This window comes from Phocoena sinus, chromosome 10, assembly GCF_008692025.1.
Source record: "Phocoena sinus isolate mPhoSin1 chromosome 10, mPhoSin1.pri, whole genome shotgun sequence".
Classification (NCBI taxonomy): Eukaryota; Metazoa; Chordata; class Mammalia; order Artiodactyla; family Phocoenidae; genus Phocoena; species Phocoena sinus.
The window spans coordinates 5,448,505-5,470,365 of record NC_045772.1 but is presented as its reverse complement, the minus strand read 5'-3'; the positions used below and the strand labels follow the sequence as shown (position 1 = coordinate 5,470,365).

The following is a 21,861-nucleotide window of genomic DNA, read 5'->3' as shown; positions in this document are numbered from 1 at the left end:
AGTCGCACGGAGAGATCACTGGGACAAAGGGGACGCCTCTCTGTCAGCCGGTGACTCTCAGTACCCCCGTTCTACGGCGTACAGGCTAAGAATGGGTTCTGCGATGTCTCGGGAGCCTCCCTCGGCCGTATCCTCAGGAACCGGGAAAATTTGACCCTGAAAATCTCAAAAAGAAGAGGCTCATTTTCTTTCGTAACACGGCTTGGACCCAGTATAAACTGGGGGACCGAGAACAATGGCCTCTTAATGGGACACTAAATTATAACACGATCCTCCAACTTAATCTCTTTTGGCGGAAACAAGGAAAGGACTCAGAGGTTCCTTATGTCCAGACCGTTATGGCCCTTAGTCAGAATCCGGAGCTGAGGGACTCACGCCGCACGTGTCTTTCTGTTGCCACCTCATCCCCCCGACCCCCTCTGCCTCCCTCTCCAGCAGATCTCCTAGGCGGCCCTCCACTCGACCTTTCCTGTCCCCCGCTTCATGAACCCTCATTGCTTCAGCCCCTGCACCCACCTCCCCAGTAGGTACCCCCTTATCAGGGCGAAAGCCCCCCTCCCCTCCCCACACAAGATCCAGGACTGCCCAACGCCAGGAAACAGATTCTAATATGCTTCCCTTAAGGGAAGTGGCAAATGGAGACATGGGCACTATTAGAGTCCATGTTCCCTTTCCCGTGTCTGACATTTCCCAAATTCAAAAACAAGTTAGGTTCCTTCAGTCAGGATGGCCACAATATTCTTTAGAGTCCGGAGAAAACTGGTTAAGATAAAAATTTTTTGAAATTGCAAAACCAGTTCTTTATGCATATGCAATTAGGGAAAGCTAGCTTGTTGAAATATCTTTTTCAGAATTCTGACCCTGAGAGAACAAAAACTATGCCTAGGAGAAAGCTTGAAGTTAACTCTTATGTCCTTGAGCTACAAGCAAAGCCCACTTTGCCTGAGACTTCAGCCTTGGGTTAATTAGTAGAACTTCAAGCCAAGAAAAAAAAAAAAAAGAGGCAGGGGCTTCCCTGGTGGCGCAGTGGTTGAGAGTCCGCCTGCCGATGCAGGGGACACGGGTTCGTGCCCCGGTCGGGGAAGATCTCACATGCCGCGGAGTGGCTGGGCCCGTGAGCCATGGCCGCTGAGCCTGCGCGTCCGGAGCCTGTTGCTCCGCAACAGGAGAAGCTACAACGGTGAGAGGCCCGGGTGCCGTAAAAGAAAAAAAAAACAAATCAAACAATTCTAAATACAAGAAAAATTAAGCTAAATAAACTTCAGATTCACGTGAACTGGGGAATATTCAATATTAAATTAATACCTGGTATTAATGTTTAAGTTTATTGATCTAATTAATATAGACATGTCTTTAGAGCGATCAAGATTAAGTATAATACTTTTATTTTGCCTAGGTTTAATATAAACTAAATAAGATCTTATTATGACTGTCACAAATTTGTCAGCAATGAAAATAACTCAATGTGAAGAAACTTTCTTTTTTCGGCACGCATAGATGAAGATCGCGGCACGCATAGATAAAGTTCATTCTGCTTCTACAAAAATTAACCCCTCATTGCCAGACTTTTGCCATCCTGATGTCCTTAAAACATGACAACAGTCTACTCCTAAATCAGGGAATTTCAAATGGGTAAACAATAGCTGTCAGTCAAACAGTCGGGGCTATGGAAAATCCCAGACGGCTGCTTGGCTTTTTCCAGCTCCCTGACAAAGCTCATTTTTTTATTTGATGGGATAAAGCCTTCCCTGGCTGCAGGGTTAATTCCCTCACAATGAAAAAAACAAAATTACATTTCACTGAATATGAAATTCTAGTTTTGTTAATTAAGGTCTGTGTTACCAAGACTCACTTCCCAGTTAGTTCCTTGCTGTCATGTCATATTGCTAAAAAGTTTAATTGAATTATTAAAGGACACTCTTAAGTTTGTTTCTAAAGCTTATCTCAGTAATCTATTTTCGGATGAAGACCAGATGCCCCACGACCTACAATCAGGGGATCATGCATACTGGAAAAGACATAATTTAAAGGACTGTCTCCAACCTGGACGGATGGGGACCCACTGGGGGCTGGCTAAATGACTCTCTTTGTAACTGCACCCTCAATTTTAATCAGGCTAGTCTGGAGTGGGGTCCCTGGTCAGAGGAGGATGAATATGACGTATTACATGAAGGTAATTTCACTTTATTTTGGGGAAATTCAAGGAAAAATGTGACTAAGAAAAATAATAATGAAGACCATATCCCCATAAATAGCTCGGCCCTGGGAACTAAATATGTGGGGATCGGTGTGACCACCAGACACTTACTTAGTTTAACCTCCCGGCAAGATTCTCCTTCAAAATATAACATAATTCGGCTAACATTCAGAAATTTGTTATGCCAGTGCCCCTGTCACACTCAATCAGTCAGAGCCCGGATTCTCCCCTTTATGAGTAGATGATTACTTCCTCGGAGTTTGGCCTTCCCAATATAATCCTAGGCCATAGGACCCCAGTCTGTTTCCAGAGGAAAACTCCCAAAAGGTCAGGGCCTGGCTCTGGGGACCCACAATGGGGGTATCCTTGAGGGGCACCAGATTTTCATTTCTGTGCGGTAACGGGGTCAATCTGGATCTTCCCACACTTTGGAGGAGCTCCTGCACAATAATTGCTGTGGTCCCAAGGCGACCATTATGACTGCAAAGGATTTAGCTTCCTTAGGAGACGTTCCCAACCTTGGGTCCTTCCTCCAGGAGGCCTTAAGACCTGTCCTGGAGAGAAAAAAAACGAACCGCTGATTGGGACGGGTGGGGGCGGGGGCATGCTTATGATAACCCAATTTTTGATTGCCCCGAAATAATGCATAGTGTCTTTAGAGGGCTCTCCTGGTTTGCAGGCATACCCCTTAGAGAGGGGCGTTCTCCATCTCACCATCAAGGTCCAGGAACCTTGGAAGGCTACGGTAGCAGCCACTGAGGAACGGCAGTCAGCCCTAGGCTCTCTGGCCAAGGTGGTTTTACAAAATAGGAGGGCCCTTAATGTTATAACAGCTGAGGTGGGGGTGTCTGTGCCCTGCTAAATGAGACAGGCTGCTTCTATATTAATACCTCCGGCCAGGCTGAAGAAGACCTCCAGACTCTAAAGAAAAACATCAAATTAATAGAAGATTTAAAAGAGAGAGCAGGACAGGGCCCCAGCTGGCTTTCCAGCCTCCTCTCCTCTCTGAGGATCCAGATATGGACATGGCTATTGCCCTTGCTGGGACCATTAATCCTGATAGCCCTTGTTTCGTTGTTTGGCCCCTGCATTATTAACGCATTATCTAAGTTCATTTCCTGACAGGTTCAAAAGATTCAATTCCAGATGGTGCAACAAGGGTACCAGCCAGTTGGCACATGGACTACGTCGGAACAAGCTGCCTTATCATTCCACGGGCCCTCATCTCCCTCCATAAACACACCCTGACAGAGAGTGGGCATTGGGACCCAGGGCGCCACGACGCCCCTGTCCAGCAGGAAGAAGCTAGGAACGGTCATCGCCCCATTCCCCAGTGACCTGGGTTCCTATCGCCCGAGATAAGGATAGGCAGATAGTCAGTCATGAGCAGGGTGTTAAGGGGCCAAAGATTTGGCCCATATATAAAAAGAGGGGGGAATGTGGAGCCCTACATCAAGGACAAGGGGCAAAAACTCTGGAATTAACCACGCCCGCATAGCAGCTGTTGCCATGGGCTCTCCTAACCTAAACCGCGCAGCCCCACGACTCCACAGTAGGTGAAGTATTCACCACGTAGCAACCTCGAAGCACCCTGACCAATCGCCTGATGCCATCCTGCCAGCAGGAATTTTCTTTGTCTTGAGGCTATAAGAGTTGGCCACTAGCCCACAGAGGGGGTCGGCTCTCCGTGCTCTGTCAGGAAGTGGGCCCGCTGTATCTGCAGCGCCCCTCACTAACTCTGCGCTTTGTTCTCAGTAAACTCACTCCTTTCTAAGATACTTCGTGTCCGGAAATTCTTCTTCCAACCCGGGCGCGTGGACGCGACACTCCCCGCTTCCACGTAGATGATTTGGCTGTGGGGCTGTGAGTCCGACAGGCACCCTCTCATCTGCTCAGGCCTCATGTGCCATTCTAGAAACGTCGTCGGGCCCTGGAGAGGTGGCAAGGAGCTTACCCTCTGGTGCAGGAGGTCCTGTCTTATGGGAGGCGGCTGAGCCAATCAGAGGTCTCAGAGCACCTGCTGAAAGCTAATAACCAAGACTTAGCTGCACGGGATGTGGTGAAGCCCAGGGAGGGGGCGGGGAAGCGCGTCCGCTGGGCCCAACTGACGGCAGAGGGGCAGAGAGCCGGCCGATGGAGCTGGGGCAGGGCAGAGGGACAGGTGCAGGTCAGCGAGGGTCAGGTAGCATTGGTTTGCCTAAAGGAAGTAACTCTGGGTGCTGGGAGCACAGGGAGGGGGTGGAGTACGGAAAGAGAGGCAGGGCCCCTCAGAGTGTGTGTGTGTTGGGGGGGGCGGAGGGTGGGATGAGGTACCTGTTAATGCAGATTCCCGTCTGAATCACGGTCTCTCCACATGGAACCCGGCAATCTGCGTCGTTAACGTGGCCCGGATGCTGCTGCTGCTTTCTGAATTCTGAAAACTAATTCGGAGGAAGAAGGGCCTGGTGTCAGTTACCAGGGCGGGATGTCATCCTGAAGATCGTGGGCCTCGGCTTCCTCACCTGTACCATGGGGGTGACCCTCCTCTCCTCATTAGGTTTCTGCGAGGCTTCGGGGAGCCCCTAGCACAGTCCCGGCCACGTGGTGGGCACTCGGGAGAGGAGCCCACGGTTGTTTTTGCTATTAGCAAACACGGAAGTGTTTGAAGCAGGGAGCGCGGAGGGATCCGGTTTGCTCTGGGAAGTGACGGTAGTGGCCACGTGGAGGAGGCCGACCACCCGCAAGTGGACTCGTCGCCCACTCAGCTGTCCTGGTGGAAGGTCCTAGAATGACTGGTGTTTGGAGGGGGTGTGGGGTGGGTAGAGGGAACCCTGTGGCTGGGGGCTGGGCTGCCCTTTGTGCAGTCTTGGGGGTTGGAAGGAAGAAAGGAGTAGGGTCCCATCTTTCCGTACAGGAAGCAGTTACTTTGGGGCGAGGGGGGTGCCATCCTCCAAGGACACCCTTGGTTAGGGGGGCATTAAAAGATGGTAACTTATTTACATTCTGGTACATCTTTTTGACCTACTCTAAATATTTGAAAGTTTTATATTAATTATAAGGGAATCTTCGTATTTCCTGTTGAATTATATATTATGGGAATCAGTGAGATATTAATAGAAGAAGCCTTAAAAAAAAAAATCCAGTTCAGGGACTTCCTTGGCGGTCCAGTGGTTAAGACTCCGTGATTCCACCGCAGGGGGCGCAGGTTTGATCCCTGGTCGGGGAACTAAGATCCTGCGTGCTGTGCGGCGTGGCCAGAAAAAAAACTCCAGTGCACAAGACGTTCACCCTGGCACCCCGAGGTCCTCGCCTGTCCTCTCCACTTGCAGAGCCCTAACGGAGATGAGCGAGAGGCAGGTACCCACCTTCTCTCCGGGGTGGTAATTTGTTGGCAAGCACAGTGCAATGTGACCCAAGGTGAAATGTGTGTGTCTGTTTTTCTTATTTATGCATTTGAGCATGACAAAAAGAAAAGAAACAATGGTAAGCTCAAAATCGTAAATGTTGGCCCAAAAAGTTGCAACGCTCACCCACACTGTGTATGTGTCCTGGAGTTGCAGAACCAGCAAGGTCAAACCCAGCACTCCACTGCGAGGACGTACACTTTAGAGGAGAGTGTGGTTCTGGGGGCAAAGCCTGCGCGAGCCTTGCTATGGTCATGAGCACCGAGAAGGCAGCGGCTGCTCGTGAAAATACGGCGTCATCACGCGGTGCCAAGCTGAGCTCCTCGAGTTTGCAGGGGCTCCCGTGCTGGTAGCGCTCCCTCCCTGAGTGAGGCAAGGCTGTGAGTGGTGGGCTTCCCCAGCCACCTGGGCCCCAGAACAAAGCACTGTCCCCTATGCTGAGCTGGCCTGGAGTGAGGGAGGTGTCGCCTGCCTGACACCCACCTGGACTCCTGGTGACACACCCTAATACCTTCCCCGAGCCCGACTGTCAGGGTTCCCAGTGGCCTTTTCCGTCAGAACCACAGCATAGGTCTAAGCAGATACAACCGCACTTCAGCAGTGTTTTATGGTAGCCAGGATATTTCCGTGTAGACAGTATTCTATACACCAGTTCTGTGATCATTATAAGGCAAGAAATATGTTAAGATAGGATTACATGGGGCTTATTTTCTTGCTACTTTTTGTAATAATTCAACCTTCTATGATGAGCATATGTTTTATAATTTTTAAAAAATGGACAGTGAGACAAGGAAGTGTATTACTTTCTTAGAAACAGCGAAGGCTACCCTCCCACCTGTGCCTTAAGTGCTACCCCATCTCCTCGTCTTTGTGCTCCCAGGAGTCACTCACCCCACATCCTCACCAGTCCCCCGACCAAGGCCCTCACCTCTCCAGCACGGCTGGTTTCTCATCAGCATGCAAAACACGCTCACGTTCCTCTCACCTTGTTAAATAAAAGCCTCCCTCTATTTATGGTCCATTTACGCCCTGGGGAATCGTCAGTGCGGTCTGTTTAATGCCAGGGAGCAACAGTCTATCTGGTAAACAGCAGAACTTGGTGCAAAGCATGAGCCCAGTCCTGTTGAAAATGAAGACGTGTGTGGGCGTGTATGTGTAGAACAGAGACTGAAAGGATGTATGCCAGGACACCGACGGTGGTTAGCAATATGCCATTATCTGTAATTGCATTGTATATTAAATTTCCAAGTATTCCTTTCATCGGAAAATCATTTATAATAAACGTGATGGTGAAAGTGCTTTCCCTCATCTCTGCATCTTTCGCGAGGAGCCACAGCCCTGCTGTCCTTGCCTCACAGCCAGGCTCCTTTAAACTCCCCTGCGACCTCCCCACCCCCAAGGTTTATGGTCCCGCTGCCCCAGACGGCCCTGCCGGGCCAGGTGGCCTCCACATGCTCTGTCCTGGACACGGAGGGCCAGACCCTCCTTCCCAGATCCCTCTCCTTCCTCTGGGACTGCAGACTCCCCGATGCCATCCCGGCTACCGGGCTCTTCCCCAGGGCTGGGGCGTGCACACAACCACACCTGGGGAGGCCTCGCTCACTCCGAGGAACCCCCTCCCCCCTCCGGTCTCTGGCTCAGGTGAGGGCCCACCTACCCCCCCTACCTACCCCCCCATCGGCTCCCCAACATCCTCCCTCCAGTGCAGAGCCCTTCAGCTCCCTCATCAGCTGCCCTGGTTCTATCAACAGCCGAGTCACCTGAGCCAGGAACTGGGGACGCACTGAGTCCCCCCACCCTCTCCTCCAGCCTGCCCCTGCCCTGGGCTGCTGCAACGACTTCCTGGTGGGCTCCCGTGGCCTGCACCCCGCCTCAAACCCGGACAAGTCACCCCCACCTCCCCACACGGAGAAGCTGCCTTCCTCCTGGGCATCCCTCCCTCGGTGCCCCCCGGCAGCTCGGAGCCTGGTCCTCCGGCACCTGCCTGCTCACCCCGGGCCTCTGCCTCATGCCAGTGCCCGTGCCCTTTCCTCTCACCGGCTCACCTTCACTCCTCAGGCAACAGGCGCTGGGAACATGGGGGATGGAGGCGAGCCCCTCACTCAGGGTGCCCGCCCTCTGGGAAAGGAATAAGGAGACCCAGGCTGCAGCCCCAGGGAGTCCATACCACAGGATGCCCCAAACTAAGAGTAGGGGTGACCTCTGTGGCGATCTGTGAAGACCCAGCATCCCTTCCTCGTGGTCTCTGAGATTTGGGATTTGACTTTATCCAGGGGACCAGTGTAGTCACTCATCTTCATTCCTCTGAGTGACGGGACCAGATCAGCACTTCATAAGCCAAATCTTCTGGAAGGTTGTGTCCTTGCAGATGGCGCTAGGGATTTTATCAGTTAGGATAGACGGGGTTATGCTGTGTTTAACAAAGACTCCCAGACTCCCAAAAGGTTCACTCCTCGGACTACACGCCCATCGGACTTGGCTGACCCAGGCTGAGCCTGTCCCAGGCCCTCGAGGGTCGGAGTGAACGGTGGGGGAGGAACACGGTGCTTAAAGGTCTCCATCCAGAGTGACACCTCTCCCTTCTGCCTATAGCTAGTGGACCAAAGCAAGTCACATAGATGGGGGAAATGCAAGTAAGTCTACCTTTTGCCCAAAAGAGGAACAGCAGAGATTCTGGTGAACAGTGCCACTGACAGCCACAGAAAACCTCAAAACCCAAAAAGTCTTTAAGACAGAATAAATAACCCAGGAAATACCGAGGTAAAGAAAGCGAAACGCAGGATTGCTGAGAGCCTCTAAAATGTTAATGTACCAGGAATTCCCTGGCAGTCCAATGGTTAGGACTCCGAGCTTCCACTGCAGGGGGCACAGCACGGGGGGTGGTTCCTGGTTGTTGGAACTAAGATCCCGCATGCTGTGCAGCGAGGCCAAAAAAAAAGTGAATGTACGTTGTGACCGTCAGAGGGGGTGGAGCTGTGTCGTTGTGCTCCTAACGTGTCCTCTGCCACCCTAGCCCTTGTACACAATAGGGCTCTCAAATGCTATGTTTGGCTCAGGGCTCTTGTAATATGCAGGTCAAAGTCATGGCTTCTCCTTGAGAGAAGGCTTATTTAAGAGAATAACAAGGAAATGCAGGAAGAAAAGTCTACTTTATTCAGTGTTTACAGTGTGCCAGGCCCCATGCTTTAGTTCATTAAATCCTCACTATACCATTATGCTTTAAGAACTACTATCCCCATTTTACAGATGAGAAAACTGAGCTTCAGGGAACCAGGAGCATGAATTTTTGAATAAGTGTCCAGCCTCTGTGACTTGTGCTTAAAATTTGTTTGGTCTCCTAGATTATCTTTGGAGATCTCTGCCCAAGTTTTCACACCTAAAACAGCCTTTTGAGTTTGAGCTGGGGGTCAGTGAGACCCGTGAAGCCCCACTTTGGTGGCCAGAGGCAGGTTGGCCGGGCCTGTGGGCACTGAGCCCTGGCCACTCGGAGTCTTACTGGGTAACAACTGGGCAGTGTTTTGAGCTTCTCCCACTCAGACACCTGGTGGCTGCAGCCTGTTATGTATGCCCCACCCACCACGCCCCCTTTAAAAATTGCCAGAAGAGGGGAATCCAGGGTCGGGAGGCTTCTGAGCCACCATCTACTCACCCCCACGCCCCCCACCCCCTCGAGACCCTGGGACACGTGGGCATCTTTCAGAGGTGGGACCATGTCACACTCTCTTTTGTTTGGGTCCCACCTGGATTTAGGGTAAGTCACGTAGTCTCTCTGGCCCTAAGTTTCATCTTCTACAAAAGCCTACCTTACTGTGATGGTTAGATAAGACCATTTACGGAAAGCACTTGGCACCTGGCCTGGCACGTGGGTATAGGGACAGCTAATCCTTGTGGGGGGGGGGCACTCTCCCTGGGCTAGGCACAGCTTTACATCTGTTAACTCACTGAATCCTCAAAGCGATCCTGTGAGGTGGATGCCATTACTACCCTCACTTTACAAAAGAGGAAACTGACTCAGAGAGGTAGCGGCCCTGCTTACAGCCACACAGCTTAGCAGTGGTAGAATCACGGCTGAACCCCAGCTAGCGGGTCTGTCCATAAAGCCAGCGTCATAACACTAAACGGGAGCTAATCTGGTTGTGATTCCTTGGCAAGTGGTGATCCAAAATGGCTTAAAAGCCTGCAAAAGCCCAGGACCTATTACTTCCTTGTGTGAAATGCAAGCCAATTAAAAAAAAAAATCTTTTGTACAACTGGCAGGGTCCTTAGCAATCTCATTATTTTATAGTAGAGAAAAGTGACCCTCAAAACGGGTGTGACTTGCCTGGGGTCAACAGCTAACTTATAGCCCGGTTCTTTCATCAGCTTGCAGCCTCCTGAACACACGCCCAGGCCCAGACGTCTCTCGCCGCAGGCCTGGCCCTGCACACCTTTCCCCTTCTCGTGCAAGGCCGTCCTGCCTGCCTGTATCACGGCCCTGCATCCTTGTCCCCCATCTCCCAGGGGATGCCCTGCTGCCGCCCCTGCCTCCCCTCCTGCTGAGCTCCTCTTCCACCCATTTCTGGCCAAGTTCCTTATAAGCAGGTTCGCGGCCCCATGTCTTCAAAGACGTTAGAAACTAGTAATGAAGTCAGACATGGACATAGAGGTTTTTTTTTTTTTTTTTTTTGCGGTACGCGGGCCTCACACTGTTGTGGCTTCTCCCGTTGCGGAGCACAGGCTCCGGACGCGCAGGCTCAGCGGCCATGGCTCACGGGTCCAGCCGCTCCGCGGCATGTGGGATCTTCCCGGACCAGGGCACGAACCCGTGTTCCCTGCATCGGCAGGCGGACTCTCAACCACTGCGCCACCAGGGAAGCCCTAAAGAGTTTTTAAAAATGAGGGGTTCTTAAACCTAGCTGTCAAAAGAATTACCTGGCACGCTTTAAAAATATTCAGATCTCCAGGTTCTGCTTTCCAGAAGTTGGTTCAGTAGGTCAGGGCTGAGGCCCAGGAATGTGCAATTTCAATAAGCAGGGTGTGTCGGTTTGCCCTAGCCTGCGGCAGGGGAGCAGTAATTCAGCAAATATTCACCAGGTCCCTGCATCACGCCAAGCAATCTGCTAGCCTCTGAGCTCGTGGAGGGAACCAGACAGACTGGTCCCCACCTCTGGGGACTGACAGCCCAGCTGCGAAGACAGATGGATAGGTCACCTGGCAAGGGATGCAGTGTGGATAGGAGAAGGGCCTGGGAGGCAAGAAGGGGAATGTGGACTTAATATTTACCCCAGGGATGCTGGAGGACTTCCGGTGCTGCTAATCAAACAGAAAAGTGTGTCAGGGTCTCCGGGAAGGGGTGGAAACATTGGTGCACGTGATACTGAAAATCCTTCTCTCATTTTGTCTCTTACTTGTTTCTCTCATTGCATTTATCGCCACGTGACTATTACTTATTATATACTGTCTTCTGAGCGGGGGAAAGCTGTTTCCACCACCCAAATGAAGCCCCAGGGCTGTCCTGTTCTCCGATGTGAGTGGCCCCCATGCGAACCCCCGATGACACGCACTGACATTTACTGCAGTTGAAAGAATAATGGTCATTTATTCGCTGCTCACTAAGTGCCCTGCCCTGCGCCAGGCGTTAATAACACTCTCATGCGAGCCTTGTAATCCATCCCTGCGAAGCAGATAAGACCGTCACACTTCATTTTGCCAACGAGGAGAATGAACCCTGTGGGGGTTCAGTGACTTGAAAGCTCCGCGCGGCCAGCAGGAGAGGCGCAGGGCGCCGATCCGGATTTGTGCGGCTCCAGACGCCGGGTGAGGCCACTGTTGCAGCCGCGTGTGCCGAGCCTCGGCCAGAGCGTGGGGACAAGCGCTGCACCATTGGGCCGAGGTGCCAGGAGGGTTAAGGGAGACGTGTGAGTGAAGTCCCGGCGCGCCCACCAGCTGGTCTGGTCTCCCCCAGGGCAGCTCCGGCACTCCCAGCGGGACCCTCACGCAAAGCCCCCACCATGCGCCAGCAGCTTCCCGGGCGCCACAGAACGCTCGCCGCTCGGGCGGTCTCCAAGTCGCAGAGCTTCCCGGCGTAGGCGTGAACATCCGGGTCATAGATTCTTAAGGACCAATGAGCGGAGGAACCGTGAGCCAGGAGGCGGGGCGAAGGCGGGACATGATGGCCGCCCCCAGTCAGCCGCGTCCGGGGGCTTGTGGGTGTTGCACCAACCGGTAGCTCCGCCACTGGGGACTCGCTCTCTGCCTCACCTGCCGAGCCTTCGTCGGGCCAGGGCAGCTCTGGGAGGCGGCGGCCAGAAGGGGAGCCATGGGGACAGTGCACGCCAGGGTAAGAGGCCCAGAAACCCGCGGGCTGTGTGACCTCTGGGTGGGCGCCGCGGGGGACGCCCTCGCGGCTGCGGCCGCGGTTGCCCTGGTGAGGGGACTGCAGGGCTCCGAGGCCGGTGCGGAACGGGGCCGGGGATCTCCGCCTGTAGCGCCCCAGCGCTGGGCCGCCGCGGGCCGGGTGGAGGAGGCCGCAGAGATTCCTCCAGCAGGTACCGCAGGCTTTCGAGCAGAAAACGGATACTCAGAGGAGGGGCGTGACTTGCCCAAGGTCACTTAGCGAGGCAGTGGCCCGGAAAGGACTCTCGGGCTTTCCGTGATGTCCTACAGCGGAGGAATAAGTTCTTTCTATCCTTAGCGGTTTCGGGCGTCTTAGTTCCTCACCTGTCACCTTTTCCGAACTCTCCCGCCCAGCCGCTCCTGGGGTCTTGCTAGACTCTTAGAGCACGAAGTAGTGTCTTCCAACCCAGACCTAGCTAGGAGTCCTCGTGTCTCTTGGTTACCGTGCAAAGACGGAACCTCGCTGAGCTTTAGTATACTCCTTTTAAAGTGGAGGCAGTGATAGTACTCACTCACCGGGCTGTTAGGAGAATTGAAAGACAATACACGTAAAGCACTTGCGTGGGTGCTTAGCGCGGCACCCAAGCTGCCCAACTGCTCTTTATCGTAATCTTAACTGAGACCCAGAGAGTGACACCGAGGTCACACTTGTCCGAGGTCACACCGTTAGAGCCTCAGAATGTTCTAAAACTCCGACCTCCTGAGTCCCAGCCCTCAAAACAACTTCTCTTCTACAACGTGGATTGTTTGAGTTGCCCTGCTGAGAAGTTTTCAGGAGTTTCCCAAAAGAGTTTAGCACAGACTTCTCAGCCTGGTGTGCGGGAATGGACTTACCTTTCATTTCCAGATTCTTCCTGCAAATGAAACACCGTTCCTCTTTCGACACACTCTTTGGACCGTGCTGTTGGGCGGAGCTTCCTCTCTCATCACTCACCCCCCACTCCCATCTTCAGCTGGCAAAATAGTCCCATCTTTTAGAACTCAGTTCAAGTCACTTCCTATATAAAAACCTCCTTATCTCTCCTCATTTTGGATGTGTTGCCAACCTCCTTGACATTTCTGCTCTGGTGCCCTGTCTTAGCTCTGCATTTTTGACTTATCCTTTTAAAGTCTAAGTTTCTAGATGACGGTAGGAGCTGCATTTTACTTGCCTTGCATCCCTTGTAGCATCTTCGCAGAGTAAGCATTCATTCGTTTATTCAACTAATATCTACCGATGGTCAGCTCTGTGCCTGGCACTGTTGTAGGTGTTAGGAGTACAGGAAGAAAAGTCTCTGCTTTTATTAAGCTCCTTTGACACTAAAACTGCTGCTCCTTTGATGAACGTATTGACAAGAAATAATTTCAGTTCTTTAATTTGGCCTTTACATTTCACTAGCCAGCGTTGTTTGAATTTTGGTCAGGACTCACAGTAAGAAAACATCCCATATTTGCTATCTGGTACCTTCATGCATATGTGAAACAAAAGTTTTCTGAAACAGTATTTACCCTTGATACCTATTACTTTTTCTTGTATTTTCTATCTGATTCTAGTCTATAGCACTTAAAGGATGCGGCTCATAACTCATTAGATTTATTTCATGTCCTATTTCTCCAGCTAGCACTGCCTTGCCTAGTGCCTGGCACGTGGCGTTCGATAAAATTTGTTGACTCACTAGTAGACCGATCTGCTTAAAGGTTAGAGGCTAGATCCAAATATTTATTTTAATTCATTTCACTAAATGCTTACCCGGACACTGGAATGTAAATTCTGTGAGCGTGAGGACCTTGTAAGCGCTTGTCACATAGTGGGTGCATATTTGGAGAATGAATGAATCTCTAGTAGTGAAACAGTTCATTTAGGACATCAGGCTTTGGTGCAGTGGTGAAACTGTAAAGACATCACCTTTTGAATTAAAGGCTAAATTTCAGATTTAAGAATACCAATGGGTCTAGCATGTCTTTGGTGAGGTGTGTTTCATGCTTTTGAGGTTTTAGGAACCGTAATGGAAATTTTTTAGCATAGACTTTATGCCCAAAGTCTATTTGTCAAGCATTCAGATTCAGAAGAATGAATATGTGCGTATATTCCTAACCATAGTATGTGCTCTGCATAGACAATCTGCGCATCTATAATATACTGTTTTGCACTACATAAACTTAAATACAGAAAGCATATTCATGAAATGTTGCATTAAAAAGTTACTGTCGGGCTCCCCTGGTGGCGCAGTGGTTGAGAGTCTGCCTGCCGATGCAGGGGACACGGGTTCGTGCCCCTGTCCGGGAAGATCCCACATGCCGCAGAGCGGCTGGACCCGTGAGCCGTGGCCGCTGGGCCTGCGCGTCCGGAGCCTGCGCTCCGCAACGGGAGAGGCCACAACAGTGAGAGGCCCGCGTACCACAAAAAAAAAAAAAAAAAATGTACACAACAAAAACGAAAGGATAATTATGTGAAATAAATTCTGTTTCTTTGCCCAGCATTATCTTCCCTTTTTACTTATGTAAATAATCCACTTCTGTCACTGAGGGAAGGACTGGTTCTGTCTTATTCACGGCTGCATTCCCTGCTCTTTAGGGGACAGTAGGCACTCAGATGTTTATGAAATGTGAGAACAAAAGAAAAAAAATCATTCATTCCATAAATATTTGAGTATTTCTGATATAGCAGGGCAGATAAAAATAAGAAAAAGCAGTACCTGTAAGGGTCATAAATTTCCTCCAGGAGGTGTCTTGTGAAGGAGGGACTGATTCTCCCTGAAGAAGCCAGGGATGGCTCACAGAGGAGATGGCACTGAAGGTGGTTCTTTCAGCTCTTTCGGGGGAGGCAGGTAGTTAACCTGGGCGGAGAGAACCAGGTGTGCACAGACACAAAGGTGAGGGTCGGGGGTGGTGGGGATTGAATCTGGAGTAGCAGGTGGGGGCCGCATGGTGGAGGTCCTCATGTGCCCTGCTAAGGAATCTAGTTGCATGTGCCCCTGAGGGCACCTTTGAGGACTGTCGGAGTCTTTTAGGGCAAGGATGGGAGAGAGGACATGGCGCTGTCAGGCCATTACCTTTCCAGAGGACCAGTGGCATGATGGAGGATGTGCTGACAAGAGGCCGTGAACATTCCAGGGAGAAGGTGAGAGGGGCCCGGAGTCCCCACTGCTCCACATTCTGCAGATGTCAGACACTCCTGTGTGCTTCAGAAGTGCTTATCTGTAGAGAACTGGCGGAGTGAGGAAGCAGCCGGATATGGTTCCCATAGTTTTCCCCAGAGTTGCCTGTTTCTCCCATCACCTGGTGCCACACTAGACCTTCTGAATCCATTTCCACGAGTGTCTGGGAATCCCCGTATATATGTAATAAAGTTATGTGTTCATTATTATACATACTATTATACTGTCATGTCTCCATAATTATTATTGTAGAATCCTTTTTCAGAAGATGCTATAATGCTTTTGAGACAGTGTCAGTTCAGACTGAAGGAAGGGACTGCTTTCTGGCTGGCCCGTTTTATGAGCATATGCAGTTCCCCTTAGTGTGTGAGACTTTCTGAACCAAAACGAATTATGAGTCCAGAAACATATTTTTTACTAATTTGGCTGGTTAATATAATTATCCTAGAACGTATCCAGTTTTGACTTAAAAAATTAGGATACTTTCTATAACGGGAAAGCAAAAAAAAAATTTTTTTTTTTGGTCTTCAAATGGGCCTCAGGTGTACAGAACTAGGTGCGGTATAGTCCTCGGTTCATGGCATAGCCACTGTAGGTTTGTGCCTGACCCTTTTGCTGATGAATTTTTGTCTTTGCTTTATGAATTAACAATACTCTGGACAGCGAGGGGTCAGCGCCAACCTAACACCTGTGCGTCGACAGCCACTTATGCTGCCCGTGTGCCCCCCAGCCTGCTGCCTTCAGCCCCAGAGGGCACCGCGGTCCTGAGTTTTCTGGGGCACCATCTAAAGACAAAACTAAAAGCTTTTTTGTTTTTTTGGTTTTTTTTGGCTGTGTTGGGTCTGCATTGCTGCGCGCGGGCTTTCTCTAGTTGAGGCGAGCGGGGGCTACTCTTTGTTGCGACGTGATGTGCAGGCTTCTCATTGCGGTGGCTTCTCTTGTTGCGGAGCACGGGCTCTAGAGCACAGGCTTCAGTAGTTGTGGCACGTGGGCTTCAGTAGTTGTGGCATGTGGGCTCTAGAGCACAGGCTCAGTAGTGTGGCGCACGGGCTTAGTTGCTCTGCGGCATATGGGATCTTCCCGGACCAGGGCTCGAAACTCGTGTCCCCTGCATTGGCAGGGAGATTCTTAACCACTGTGCCACCAGGGAAGTCCCAAGCTTTTTTTTTTTTTTTGCGGTACGCGGGCCTCTCACTGTTGTGGCCTCTCCCGTTGCGGAGCACAGGCTCCGGACGCGCAGGCTCAGCGGCCATGGCTCACGGGCCCAGCCGCTCCGCGGCATGTGGGATCCTCCCGGACCGGGGCACAAACCCGCATCCCCTGCATCGGCAGGCGGACTCTCAACCACTGCGCCACCAGGAAAGCCCCCAAGCTTTTGTTTTTTAATATAAGTTCATTTATCTGTGGTTCCTCCCTCCCTTTCAGAGTTTGGAGCCTCTTCCAGCCAGTGGACCTGATTTTGGAGCATTAGGAGAAGAAGCTGAATTTGTTGAAGTTGAACCTGAAGCTAAACAGGAGATTCTTGAGAACAAGGATGTGAGTATCCTGTTGAGGGCTGGACAGAGTTGTTACTAGAAACACTTGCTTCCACAAGCTGCTGGGGAAACATAAAGGGATTAACCTGTGTCGACACCTTTATCAAAGGAGAGTTTGCAGCCAACTACATTTCAGAAAGACTGGACACTTGCGGAAATAGTTTCTGGTTTTAGCGGAATAGTTTTTCCTTGGTGATTATTTACGTGGCAAGTGTACACAAGCAGATTTTTGAATTTATGTTACAAAAAAAAAAAACCCAAAAGTATTTCAAAGAGAAACTCAAATTATGCTTAAGTTTATTCTTTGTTCCCTGCTCCCAGAAAACAGACCTTGGGTCTTGAATAAAAGTTTTTCTAAACTTTGTTGCCTTTGAAATTAAATACAGTGGGAGAAATGTAAGCACATTTTTCATTAATTCTTTTTTTTTTAGATGTTGGGGGTAGGAGTTTATTAATTAATTAATTTATTTTTGCTGTGTTGGGTCTTCGTTTCTGTGCGAGGGCTTTCTCTAGTTGTGGCAAGCGGGGGCCACTCTTCATCGCGGTGCGCGGGCCTCTCACTATCGCGGCCTCTCTTGTTGCGGAGCACAGGCTCCAGACGCGCAGGCTCAGTAGTTGTGGCTCACGGGCCTAGTTGCTCCGCGGCATGTGGGATCCTCCCAGACCAGGGCTCGAACCCGTGTCCCCTGCATTAGCAGGCAGATTCTCAAGCACTGCGCCACCAGGGAAGCCCCCATTAATTCTTTGCTTAAGATCTTAGTATAGTATTCTGATGACCTGGAAGTCATACGGTTCCCTACCACTGCCCATTATCCCTACTTGATTTGTCTCTGTTGCTCACTACCATCTACTGTACTGTGTATGTTGCCTATTTCTCTCCCCTTTAGAATATAATCTCCATAGAGGCAGGAATTTTTATGTTTTGCTCACTGCTGTATTCTCAGTGTTCAGAATGATACTTGGTTCATAGGTAATCAGTGCATTTTTATTGAATGAAGTGAGCATTTATAGACAGGTGAGAGGCTCTGAGCCAGCATTTATCAGGCTATATTGAAATCCACACAAGATCTCTGGTAAAATACATGCCGTTACTACACCAGGTCACAGTCAGCGTCATCCAGAGGCCAGTGCTTGGGGAACATTTGGGGAAGGATGTATAGGGGACCTCTGCACCCTGCCTGGGGTTAAGACTGACCTGGTCCTTGGTCACCTGGCTGCAGAGACCTTGTTGATATTCACAGGAAGTAAAGACCTAGTCAGTTCAAGTGACCAGTTTTTTGAAAAGGTGAGGAATTAAGAAGCGTGGATCATTAAATTAAAAAAAAAAATCTTTGAAACTAATTTCAGACATTTGTCTTTAGCCTCAATGCCTGATCTCTTGCCCTGTCTGGTACTCAATAATCTGCGTCCCCTTGTCACGTCTAGGTGGTTGTCCAGCACGTTCATTTTGATGGGCTTGGAAGGACTAAAGATGACATCATCATGTGTGAAATTGGAGATGTTTTTAAGGCTAAAAACCTTATCGAGGCAAGTATTCCCTCTGCTTGGCCTTCTTGTCCATTCCCTTCTGAAGATCCCATGAAGCTCTGTGTGCTCACACACTGAGAACCCCGCTCCAGCCTCCATGGATGACCTTGCCGCCTACGCTGAAGGGGGCTGAGCCCCCTCAGTTCCCAGAAGCCTCCCACATACTGACGTGCGTTTGCCTTCGCCCTTATCCCGGAGAAGAGGTGTCTGTCCGCCCGTCCACGGCTGGCCCCTCTCTTGTGTTCCTCACAGCCGTCCCAGCGCTGCCGTAGAGCTGGTGGCAGTAGGTGTTGACCCTTCCCGCACCCCGTTAGCACTCAGTGTGCTTCCCCTTGAGGGCCCTCAGCGACCGGGGGCGTGGGCTCTTGGTAGTTACCCACCCTCGCCGTCTCCTCGGGCCTTTACTCTGTTTATCCATTGGGGTCTTTCCTGGGTTGCACTGTCGTCTTCTCCTCCATGGCTTCCTCCTGTCCTTCTGCCCTCGGCACCACATCTCCCAGCCTGGGCAGAGTCGCCAGCAGCCTCCTAAGGCCACGTCCAGCTGCCCTCTTCCAGTCCCCGTTTTACTTGACCTTTCAGCAGTGTTCGGCCATTCCCACTTTAAAAAACTGTATATATTTTTTTAAGCTTAAAGTAACTTTTTACTAAGTAATCTTTTTACTCAAGTAACGGCTCACTTGTCTGGTCTTCGTGGGGTGCTCTTCTCAGGGATCGGTACTTCACACCACATGCTAAGCCACCGGCCTAAATGCTGCAGCCACCATTTACATTCCTGCATCTTAGAGGAATACAGTCTCTGTTTTTATTATTATTATTTTTTCTCTTACAGGTAATGAGGAAATCTCACGAAGCCCGTGAGAAATTGCTTCGTCTGGGAATATTTAGACAGGTGGATGTCTTGATCGATACATGTCAAGGTGCATATTATGGTGCGGTTTCTCTTTGATTCCCTCCGTCCTCCAGGATCACAGACACCTTGTGTCCAGGCAGAGAGCACCGGTGGCCTCAAGGAAGTAACTGTATCTTTACGTCAGGCCGAGGGAGGACGGGTGACTTTGAAGATGCTGTTGTCTGAGCCCCTGGATGGTACCAGGGCTCCGAGAAGGATCTCCTTCCGAGAAGGAGAGAGCCAGGCTTTTCTGAATAGCCCACCCCAGCAGGTGTCCGGGTGGGCTCTTAGCAGACTCCACCCAAATGTGTGTTAAAGAGGAGGGCAGTAGGAGTCAGATTTCACTTTGGGTTTTTGTTCATTTGCTCGTTTGCTGTGTGATATTGGGCAATTCTGTCCACTTGGTCAGTGTTTATTCTTTCATTAATGAGTCCCTGCCATGGGGGGAGACAGTAGCAGACAAGGCATAGTTTCCTGAAGGAGCTTCTGGTCAAGTGGGAGAGTGTCGGGGACAGACAGAGAAGTGAGGACAGTTCGTGCTGTAAGCGGGGGATGCTGGAGGAGGAAACTTGTCCTCTCCTGGTGGGGCGGAGGGAAAGACGGATCAGAGATTTCCCGGAAGGGGTGATACATAAGCTCAGACCTAAAAGATGTGTGTGAGTTCGTTTGGGGAGCAGGGCTGATGAGGAATGTTCCAGGGAGAGAGAGAGTGTTTAATAGGCCCAGCGGCCAGAGAGAGAAAGGGTCGTTGGATGGACCACAGGGCTCCGTAGAGCCAGAATGCGGATGTGGGGAAGGAGAGTGATGAAAGATAAGGCAGGAAATCGATCAGGGGACTGCATCGTAAAGGACTTACTACGTGGCTGCAGACTTCATTCTGAGTTGAGTAGACAGTCTCTTGAAAAATACATATTTGGAATGAATCAAGGAACAAGTGAACTCTTCAGGATTGAGTGGAAGATAGTTTTGAGAAGATAAAAATGAAACAGTAGGGCTTCCCTGGTGGTGCAGTGGCTGAGAGTCCACCTGCCGATGCAGGGGACACGGGTTCGTGCCCCGGTCCGGGAAGATCCCACATGCTGTGGAGCGGCTGGGCCCGTGAGCCATGGCTGCTGAGCCTGCGCGTCCGGAGCCTGTGCTCCGCAACGGGAGAGGCCACCACGGTGAGAGGCCCGCGTACCAAAAAAAGAAAAATAAAAAAGGAAACAGTATATGAAAGCGCTTGCAAAAATATAAGATACTATATGAATGAAAGGGATTTCCATTATCTGGAATATGGATTCATCTGTGACTAACAGAGACACCAAATAACAGTGGCTTAGGCAAAAGAGATCTCTTTCCATGACAGGTGGGAGACCACCATCTGGGGCTGGTGTTGTCATAGCTCTGCTCCCTGAGGTCACGACCTGGGGCTGGTGTGGTTTTCTCCTCGTGCTTGTCACTTCACCGTCTCTAGGGTCCCCTGGTCCCTGCGATAGCTGAGCACCGTTCCAGCCTCAGGAAGGAGGAAGGGAGGGTGAAAGGGCACACCACTCTCCATGAGCGAGCACCTGTCCCAGGTGTTGTACACGGTTCTCCCCTCTCATCCCACGGCCACATGGAGCTATAGGGCAGGCTGGGAAGTCAAGTCTGTGTGGCCACAGACCCAGCCAACACGCGAGGATTCAATTACGATGAGAACCATGGTTCTCAAAGTGCACCCCCAACCAGCAGCTCTGCTCTCCTGGGGACCTGGCAGAAAGGCACATCCCACTGAAGCCGTCTGGCACGGCGGGCCCTGCAGGTGACTGATGAGTGCTGAAGCATGAGACCCGCTGGACTGGTACGCAGCGAGAAGGGGTGCTGGGAGACCACCGGCTGTCTCTGCCCCTTGGAGTCGTGGCAGTAATAACAGAAGTGTCTGTGCTGGGCTCCGTGGGGAGGGTTTCTGTACACGACCCAGTTGGGGCCTTACAAAAACCTGGTGAAGTGTCATGGTTATTCTTTTAGAAAAAAACATTTTTCAGCTAAGGAAACAGGCTCAGAGAGGTTTAAGCAACTTGCCCCTGGTTGAACAAATGCGTGACAAGAGTGGCCCTTGCCGCTGCTCCGGAGGGCTTGCTTGGTGGCATTTAGTTTCAGCGCTCTCCTGTCTGTCGTAAATGTGACGTGTATGTGGTCAGCTGGTCCACTTCTGTCAGTGGTTCTCCGCCCTGGCTGCCTTTAGAATTACCCGGGAGCTTTTAAAAAACAATGGGCGCCATCCATTTGTCAAACACCTAGAACGTACAACGCCGAGAATGAAGCTTAGTGCGAGTCACGCTTTAGTTCTTAGTAACGTGTCACTGTTAGTTCATCAGTTGTAACAAACGCACCACACTAGTGCAGACTGAATGAGAGGGGAAATGTGTGTGAGGGGGTGAGAACTTTATACTCAGTTTTTCTATAAACCCACACCCGCTCTAAACAGTAAAGTCTGCTAATTAAAAAGAGAAGTGGTGCCAGGGCTCCACCCTAGACCAGCCGAATGTGAGGGTTTGGGAGCCAGTGCCTGGGCGTCTGTGTCTTGACAGCTCCCAGATGCGGCTGGTGTCCAGCCAGGGCCGCAGGGTCAGCCCCGACCTTTCTGAGGGGCGCCCAGGCTCCTGCCCGCCGGGGCCCACAGTGGCTGAGGGGTAGCTGCACTGAGCTCAGGCACCACGCCCCCGGCTTGAGGGAGGACAGAAAGATCCACCTCCTCCATCTGTGTCGACGTGTTGCTTCTCCGCCAGGGTTCCTAGGGCCCCTCTTGTCACAAGAATTCCACGTTGTAATGTCAGCTGAATTGAGGCCCCAGGTA

At 51.0% G+C, this 21,861-nt stretch overlaps 1 protein-coding gene across 3 annotated transcripts in view; it reads left to right on the top strand.

The window, feature by feature from the left end:
• The first annotated feature begins 11,711 nt into the window (after positions 1-11,711).
• SAMM50 (SAMM50 sorting and assembly machinery component) overlaps positions 11,712-21,861 on the top strand; it is a 32,528-nt gene continuing 22,378 nt past the window's right edge. The window contains exons 1-4 of one of the 3 annotated variants that reach the window (XR_004351826.1): positions 11,712-11,899; positions 16,518-16,628; positions 18,053-18,154; positions 18,984-19,071. Coding sequence is in view for 2 of the 3 variants with exons in the window: in XM_032646047.1 (XP_032501938.1) it covers positions 11,879-11,899; positions 16,518-16,628; positions 18,053-18,154; positions 18,984-19,071 (322 nt within the window). In the remaining variant the exon portion in view is untranslated. The remainder of the gene's footprint in view (positions 11,900-16,517; positions 16,629-18,052; positions 18,155-18,983; positions 19,072-21,861) is intronic. The other 2 variants (XM_032646047.1, XM_032646046.1) reach the window with 2 other exon arrangements.